General features: G+C 43.2%; 1 protein-coding gene across 1 annotated transcript in view; it reads left to right on the plus strand.

Moving 5' to 3' along the window:
- The window catches only part of Alg7 (Alg7 dolichyl-phosphate N-acetylglucosaminephosphotransferase), a 34,188-nt gene extending 28,284 nt beyond the window's left edge, over positions 1-5,904 (plus strand). Inside the window, exons 6-8 of the mRNA XM_050179016.3 lie at positions 604-792; positions 1,363-1,606; positions 5,774-5,904. Of these exons, the coding sequence (XP_050034973.1) occupies positions 604-792; positions 1,363-1,606; positions 5,774-5,839 (499 nt within the window). The 3' untranslated portion in view covers positions 5,840-5,904. The remainder of the gene's footprint in view (positions 1-603; positions 793-1,362; positions 1,607-5,773) is intronic.
- The last annotated feature ends 3,627 nt before the right edge of the window (positions 5,905-9,531 follow it).

Here is a 9,531-nt window from a genome sequence, read left to right on the forward strand (position 1 = left end):
AGCGAGCCATATTCCTGTACATGTTATGGTACACAGATGCTTCGACACACTCTCCCTGCTCTTCTGAATTATCTGCATGAAAATTAGATTGCAATAAAAAATGCAAATAAAAAAACAACTTTATGCATACTTTTTGTTATACAACTGTAGGACACCTTGTATTTATATTGTGTACATTTTGTACGATTCTCTCACATTACACTCATTCACATTGTTATATGCTTTATAGTCTCTTCTACATCCCTTCATTTTACTCATGCCTGTGCTTGCATCACATTTGTATAATAATTGCGACTGAATTGTATGACTAAGTGAATTTTTTTTCCCTGGTTACCACAGCTGTCTGTTACGTAAGCGGGGACCTGAACCTTCGTCAAGAGAACTAGTTTTCACTTTTTGTTCCGGCCTCCCTCAATTTCTTTAGGGAAGAATAAACTTAATTTTATTTGATTTTATTTGATTTGAAAAGGATGGGTTGCATTTATTCCATAGGTCTGACTGAAGTACATGAGTCCCACCTCTCTGTATTGCTTACATAAGTTATGATGGCTTGCTTGTATGTAGAAGGAAACAGCTATTATCGTGCTGTTTTCTTTGTTGCAGGTACCCATCTCAAGTTTTTGTTGGTGACACATTCTGCTACTTTGCCGGCATGACCTTTGCCGTGGTGGGCATCCTGGGCCACTTCAGCAAGACCATGCTACTGTTCTTTCTTCCACAAGTGTTCAACTTCCTGTACAGTGTGCCGCAGCTCTTTCACCTGGTTCCATGCCCAAGACACAGGCTTCCGAGGTACCACTGCCACTTCGGCCTCTTGATTTGAACAGAGAGTGAGACATCAACATATATTAAATTGAATGCTAGCAGTTCTTTCCATAGTGTGCCAATAGTGAAACGCGAAGTAAAGTTTTTATGCATTTACAGTAAGACATGAAAGATAGGGCAGTGATGAGTTTCATGTGAATGATGCTGTTGGAGATGCTGTTAATTCCCCTGAACTTCTTTTAGCTGAAAATTTTGCCTAACTTCGGCACGTGGCATTTCATTACTAGTTATATACATAATCTGGACCTCACAGCAACCCTGTAAGTAATCACTGTTGCTGAAAAGTCTATGCCTCTTCTTCTTCTTGTCTTTTTTTTTTAATTTCTTGAGCTTGCCTAGATATTTGGAGTAGTATAAAAATTTGTGACCGTGTGCCATATGGTGTCCATTCATTTTAGTTCACATTCAATGCACACGCATACACATTCTAGTACCCAGTGGTTTGAAGGGAAGGGTTGTAGATGTAATGCCCACTATAGCTTCAAGTCATACGGCTGAAAAGCCATTGTTAACTGTTTCCATTGCTGTCACATGCAGATTCTGTGCAGAGGAAGACAAAATGGAAGCAAGCACAGTGCGGTTCCGGGTGTCCTCGCTTCATCCTATGGGGAAACTGGTGCTCCACTTCTATCGAAGCTTAGGTCTGGTGCAGTGCAAACCAGTACACGAGAAAGACAGTGACGAGGTGGACTGCAGCAACTTCACGCTCATAAATCTTGTGCTCGTGTGGGGTGGCAAGCGGCATGAGCAGTCGGTCACCACTGCGCTCCTCGCTATCCAGGTATCTTAATTGGCAGCTTATCACAAAGATGAAACAGCAAATTATGCTTTCGTTATTTACAGCCTTTGTTGCTGTTCAAGTGAGAGCAGCTTCTATTGGGAAGCAAATAATAACCACACCCAAGTGTGTTTTCAGCAAAGGACATCGTGACTGTACTATCAGAGCAAATAGTGAAATGTGTGTACCATTCCCCGTATGATCTAACATGACCCACAAAGCCTAAACAGCAGCTGATCTTGCACATGAAGCAAAAAAGTGGGCTTTTGTAATTTTCTATCTTTAGCATATCAAAAACACTACTATTTTTCAGAATTGTGAGGTATCCAACTTATTATAGCAAAAATGATACGTTGGGCCTTGCGGGATTGAAGCTGTGAAGACATCCCAGTCACAGTGTGGTTAGACTATGGTTTAACCAAGGTAAATGGGCTAAAAATTCATTGAAGTGAATTTAACTCAAATTCTCTGCTGCTGGGCCAAAGATTGTGTTCTATTGAAAAACACTTGTTGGAAGTCAGCAGCAATATAGCTGAATGACATCTACATACCAAAAGTGACAAGTTTTGTTTTGCCTTTGACAAATTCCCTTCTGCCTTAGTTTATGCATGTGGAGTAGATTCTTTCAGAAACTAACCTGGGAAGGCTTATAAGGTGTGAATCTTAACAAAATGGTTGGAGTTTATGTGCCAGCAGTTTCATAATGGTTGTTGGCAAAAAATAGTGACTAAAATAGGCTGAGTGAAAGCAAAAGCCATTGATGAATATTCATGATTTCATCTTTCCACACTCACATTCTTACCAGTTTACCACCTTTTTTTGTCTCAAATTCTTGAAGCAGATTGCTTTAAACATACAATGTTAAAACTTTAGCTTAGCATGTGCATGTGGCTACAGACACTTCACTGTGAACTTAAAGCAAAATTAATTAATTGAATAAACCTCGAATTTAAGGGAGGTAGCGAATTCAGTACTCATCATTTTCTGCACCATGAAAGAGATTGCAGGCAACAGGAATAGACACCAAATTCTTATACAGTGCTTGTATCTTGTTTATTTTGCTGCTGACTCCATAATTACAGCATTGAGCCTGAACTCCTCAAGCACACAACAGTGATTTATTATAATTATTGCAATCAGTTCAAAGTGTGTAGCAGATGCACTGCAGCTTTAGGCTTAAGGCAGGGATTGTCATTACATCACCATTGATGGGGGGTTCAGTTGTCATCGTTAAATGTTCACATGACACACTGTGACTGTTTCACTGAAAGCTGAGCATACTAGGCACTCAGCAGGATAGTAGATGACATTTATACTACACACTGCACCGTATCTGTCTGAAACTAATGAACTGAAACTGAAAGAATGTGGGCGGAGGGCCTTTTGCAATCCCAGAGAAGTGACAATGGAGCACCAGGCTTGTCTTTTATTGCGTGCATAGAAACGCAGAGTGGAAGAATGGCCGACGTTGTGGCACATGCCGAGCCTTCAGCCACACAGTCATGGTGCGACTTGTGACCCGTGTACCAAGCTGACTGACATATGCGTCAGGGTTTTGTGATACTGCTATACTTGACCACCAACTCAAATTTCTGTGCTCTAACAATGAGTCCTGCTTCATGCCTATCAGTGCTGAACTTAGCATGTGCTTGGATTGGTTGCATTAACTCTTTTTGGTCCATGATTCCTGTAGAAATCGTAATGTTTTGCAGGAATTATCCAACCTAGACAAAAACAAACAACAAAACTATTAGAATGTTTTAGTTGAGCATCTTTACGGTCCGCTACACTCAGTGTTTCCCTGCTAAGCCACAGTGGAGCGGCAGGCGATTCTCATGTTTTAGTTATACGTTTAGTGGAGCGTAGCGAACCTTTCATAGTTGCAGCGCCCTCTGGCCGAATTCAGGGTAGTGAAACAAAAGAAAAACACCCATTGGTCGCTTTTATAAAGTAAAAAGAATATATGTAACTTATTTGTCCACGAAGTATCTAGATGTGCGCTTGTAATGTGTTACCATCCCATTTTATCCAGTGGAAAATAAAGCGCCATCTTGGGGAATGCCATGTCATAGCCAGCAAGCTTGCATTCTGCATCCGACCCAATCTTCTCTGACGCGAATGCGCTGCAATGTGCACACCAAATCCTCCCACGCTGCGGGGTTTTCAAAGGGGCCAGCACTTACAACTTCTTTCCCGAAACATAAATTTTCGTTTATGCGAAATTGCTTTCATGGATTGCGCTGCACAGACAAACATAAAGGTACGGCTGAAGTGCACGGCATGGTCGAGAACATGCCACTGGAGGCAGCCATCTTGGAAAGAGTGAGGCAAGTGCGGTACCTTGATGCAAGCGTGACAGAAGGCGCCTGCATCGACCACTTTCGCTAGCGAAAGACGGACAGTGACGCTCCATGCTCCGCTTAGGCAGCTTGTTAGTTGACCGTGTTTCTCACTCCGCTAGCCCGCTTGTGGCTATGTGGAGGGTGCATGCGCATTCGCGCTTCCACTCCACTCAGCCGCTGAGCGGAGCATAAAGACGCCAAACTAAAACACACTATTTTTTAGCAATGTGAGTGTCAGCAATTCTGATTACATAATTTGTGAACTTTGTGCCGCAGGTGAATGTGGCTTTCCCTGAAATTTCACAAATGTCCATGCATCACATTACGATGAGGTTTTATGCCACAGCACTCTATTTTCAAAGCCTGCTGTCTAATGCACATATCCTGCCTTGGGTGTCACATAAATGGTTTTCAGATAATCTGTCGCCATATTTCAAACCATAATGGTTGTGAAATAAGAAGTTCGATGAACCACATGCTGCTTACAACACATTGTGTTTTTGTCAGTTCATGAGAAAAACATTCAATTCATTGCGAGAATCTGCAGTGGAAATATGCCTTTGGACATTTTTGATTCAGATGTCTATGATATGATATTTTCACTTCATTAAAAAATTCAGATTAGCAAGGGTTCAAGGATGAGATTTAACTAATGATTTCTTGTGCTTTTGGGGAATAGGGGCTTCACACAGTATAGCAGCTAGCTACCTACAAAGGAAAAAATTAATGTCAAGTTGGAGCTAATATTGTGAAGAGGGCACTTGTCTTTATCAGGCACTTTGTGGGCGAAGCTCACTAAATTCGTCTATGATGAAGGCGCACCAAGTTGTCGCTCTCATGGCATCCGCCCACAAAAGCACAGAAAACCAAGGCCCTGTAAGAGTTTGGGTCGGGCATGTCAAAAGGGGGTAGCTGGCGCATGCCGTCGTCCGACTCATCCGCACTAAGGACATTGTTGAAGGGAGGATTTTGTTCTCATCGAGAATGAAGAGTATGGGATTTATTTACGATATCTACATGAAGGGTGGAGATCAGGCTAGCATGACTGAAACAAAGCGCACTGAGAAGCCTAAAGCGTCTGTCCTCCCTAGATCTCTAGGCCAGGTAAAACTGCCGTCCAAACTCCGTCCAGTCGGAGCGTCCAAAGTCGTCGAAGGACCTGCCTTTGAGGGCGAGGGTTCACGCTCACTCCTGCACTTTTGTTTCACTGAACACACTGAAAGGAGTGGGGCCTCGTATACAGGGGTTGTCGTGCTCGACTCAAGCTGGCACGTCTTGGTTCCTGAGCTGAATCCACAGTTAGCTGCCGCATCTGTCAAATGACTGATTATTACCAGATTCCGTGGGGGAATGCGGAATCCAAATAATCTGAATTAAATTGGTCCATGAAGGCGACAGCGGACCAGCTAACAATACTCGGTCCGCCAAATGTGTCTCGCCTTGCGGCGCCAGTAGTCTGTCCGAGGGAGACGCAGTGTTGGCTTCACGAAGTGATTTGTCGCAGCAGGCTAGGAGAGGCTAGAAGGTAACTACCCCCGCTGGCCGATCATAACAGCCCCCATAAAGGGACTCCGCACACACCTCTAATGCTAAAGGCAACTGGGGCTTCCCATGTGCAAACATTGTTGATCACTTCAAATCTCCGTCTTCCTGTGAGCGTATTGTCTTGTCGAGACAGAAATTTTGTCACTTACTCTGTTATGAGACCAACTCTCATTAACCAGCATTTCTGTATTGTAAGGTATTTGAAATCTTCATGTAGTCTGCAACAGTGGGTTGCACGATTCATGGCACCTAATTATGTCTTTTATTATGTTCTGTTTTTCAGGTTTGGTCCAGCGTTGTGGCATTTGGCATACGATATGGCCTTGCAAGGCTTTTTTATGACTTCTAGTCCACCTCCATCTTTCAAAAACTTTTTTCTGCAGTTTTTTAATAATAAAGTTGTTTTTTCACACACTGTGTACTACCTGTGGCTTTGTCATTTGAGTTATGTTGCATTGTTTAAACCCTTGCTTTAGCAATTGTTAATTAGTGACGGCTGCCAATAAAGGATTACATTGTCTTCATTTTAATGTGACAGTTTTAAGGTATAATCCTTCAGTTTTAACTGAGACCGACTTTCAGCATTTCTGCAGCCTCTAAATTACATTTTTTCAAATGGCAGCAAAAGTAGACCCAAGAAAGGAGCTACTATTCAAGAAGAGCAAAAATTCTAAGTCAGAACTTATGTCCAGGTAATTTCAAGGCTGCCAAGAGTATTGCCATAAATACAAGAAATTTGCATTGCACTACAGGGACACAATGTAAACGTATGGTGCAAACATTTCTGTTAATTGATATTCATATGTTTACGCTTACAAATATGGGAGTGTCAGAGACAGCTATGCCCTTGGCAACTTGGAGAACACTTTCAAGCAAGATGCTGATAATTTAAAGATGCCTTAAATGTGATGCTTCGAAGTAATGTGAATGCCTGTTTCATTCAATTCTGCATGCTTCAATATTGTAAATGCTTTACTCATAGCTTTTTGATGTTAAGTACACTTGTTAATGAAAGTTGTACATCCCTTTCATACATTTCAAATTTTGCAGCTGTTGCCGATGCTTGCAACTATGGCTTAAGGGAATGTGATCGACTGATTGATTAATGTTGCAAAGCAACATGCAGGCCACGAGAGGTGCTTTAACAGGGGGCACAAGATCCACTGTGACTACATTAAGTGTGGACTTAAACGAAAGCACAACTGTTCTTGCAATTCACCTCTATCAAATTGTGGCTGCCATTTCTGGTGATTCAACTTGCAACCTCTTAGCCAGCAGCTGCGGATATATATGGGATGTAATGAAGCAAGTTTCTTGCATCTCGTGACAATAAACAAATGCATGGAGACCGCATACCTTGGTTTTGTTCAATTTGGAAATACACACATGCATTTTCATTAAATGGCGGCACAGCTCTAATTTTGTCCTTCTCCAGGTGGGATGCCAATCCTTTCATTTCCAAGACTGCGTGCGGTGTGATGGCAAGAAACTGGTTACGTAGCTAATAGCTCTAGGCACTTTCATAAGCCTGACTTCATAATAGCCTTTTGGATGCTACACGGCACCCAGACTTTAATGCATGTCTTGCTTAGACATGACCTTCATGATTTGAGACATGCATTTAATTTAATTTGAGGGCCCTTCAAACCATGATATATGCATTATACCTCAAATGATGCAACAAGCTTTTTTGTAGTTGTTCCAAATGTGTGTATGAGCGGCAGGCATTAGTTGCTTAAATAATCAAACTTGACAGTTTGCCTCTCACTGAGGATGTCTTGCTAGGCGTTTGGCCAAACTGAATTAAGTTGCAGAGTGTGATATGCATTTCTTACATTCCTGAGTCACACAGGGTCTTGATTAGCAACTGCGATAAAGTCATCTGTCACACACCTTTATTCATTCGAACCTTACTCTAGGACATCATCCATCCCAACTATCTTTCTTTTTCTTTCCTTGAACAGAACTAATGCATTTTGCCACAGGCCAACCTCTCTGCCATTTTGTAAATAAACTTAGTCTCTTTATCTATAAAACAAAGGCACCAAAAAACAAAATAGTTGTTTACAGTTGACAATCATGAAATGGCAGGTTACCCGCCGTGGTGACTTAGTGGCTATGGTGTTGCGCTGCTATGCATGAGGTCGAGGGATCAAATCCTGCCGCAGTCCCATTTCAGTGGGGGCGAAATGCGAAAATGTCTGTGTTCCATGCATTGGGGTCACGTTAAAGATCACCTGCTGTTCAAAATTAATCGGGAGCCCCCCACTACGGCATGCCTTATAATCAAATCGTGGTTTTGGCACGTAAAACCCAAAAATAAAATGCAATTCAAATGGCAGGTTTAGAATAATTGAGCTGTTAAGCTGCACATACAACCACTGTTTTGGGAATATTGGGTGTGCTGGCAGCTACACTTTCAGCGAGGAGGAAGAGAAAGAAGTGTCCAGAGCCTAATTTCACCCAAATCTTGGCCAATCCCCCACAGTGGGTGTGCGCCATCGCATAAGGAATACCATACCATACCATCACTGGTGCTCTGGGCCTCTCACTGTTATGCAATTTTTTATGTCTTTGCCACTTTCGCGTGAGTCACTTCATCAAGGATGAGCAAGAAGATGTTCCCATGACCACCTGAACAAGGTCAGTCATCTACTTCATCGATCATTTTTGGACAATGTGCCTTTGGAAGCTTGGACCAGCTCGATTCCTGGGAGAGCTCAGCGCCAGAAGCCATCGACTCTGACAACGAGTACACCATAGCCATGGGCCGCCATATGAAGAAGATACATTGTATGTCAACTGAGACGACTTCATCAAATCAGAGTGAGCAGGAATCCTTCATGGTTTCTTACATGCCGCTCTCGCCATCACACAGCATGAACTCCCTCAGCAGGCAGTCTCTAACCGAATATTTGGAAAGTGTGGCCCCTGGGCAAATCTGTGAGATCAGGATCAACGCTCGCAAGAACATCCTGACAATAGATGTGAAAAATTCCACAATACTGGAGAAGTTAAAAACCATTCCACAGTTAAGCACAATTCCCGTCCGCTTCTTTATTACTTATGGGAAGGAAACAACGACGAGTGATTTTCGACGTGGAGCTTGAAATCAATCATGCGGACCTCGAAAGTCTTTTGAGGTCATCGGTGCGCATTCTTGAGATTCACCGCTTGGGGCACTCCCGATGTATCAAGTTAATATTTGCTTTTTCGACATTACCAGCGTCTGTCAAAGAGGGCTACATGATACGCCGTGTACGACCATTCGTTCCGAGGCCTGTTTAGTGCCAGAAATGTTGCAAGATAGGACACGTAAGCTCTGTTTGTAGAAGTAAAGCCACCTGCTCGCGTTGCGGCAAAGAGCATAATAGCGCCGACTGGGATGCGTCTTGATTTAAATGTCCCAACTGTAGTGGCTCTCGCGAAGCAACTTCGAAGGAATGCCCGAAGATGAAACAAGAAGTTTGTATTCTTCGAAAAATTGCAAAAGACCAATCTTTATGTAAAGAGGCTGCTCAATCTGTCCGCCAAAATGACCAACACTCGCGAAAGAAGTGTCACAAAGCCATTTCAGAAGAAGTACATTGCGGGGCACAGGTGCCACGACCACCTCTGCCTGTGCGTGCATCGAGGATGGTAACGGCGCCTACTGCTAATTCAAGGTCAATGACAGCACGTGGCAAACAGTCACCTCCACCCGCCTATACAGACACAGAATGACCTTTGCTGCCGTCTAGGCCCATGGCCATGCCAGCGAGTCCTAATGGTCCTCTGCGCCATGAAGCCAAGAGTTATAGGGCCAATGAAACCGGTGACACTACGGGTAAGCAAAGAGATAGACACAATGAGAAGGAAAGCGTACAGAAAATGCTGAAGCACCTGGTAGAGTCAATGCGCGTGATTTTCGGTGGTCTCGAGAATCCGGCCACCAAAAGTGCCCTACAGGTGCTCGCCGTGCTGGAGCCGCTTATCTCGGCTCTTTACATGCTATAAAGCTTTTTGTTTGGCGCTTGTGCTGATCACGCAGGGGAGGCCCAC

The sequence above is a fragment of the Dermacentor andersoni genome, chromosome 5 (genome assembly GCF_023375885.2).
Source record: "Dermacentor andersoni chromosome 5, qqDerAnde1_hic_scaffold, whole genome shotgun sequence".
Classification (NCBI taxonomy): domain Eukaryota; kingdom Metazoa; phylum Arthropoda; class Arachnida; order Ixodida; family Ixodidae; genus Dermacentor; species Dermacentor andersoni.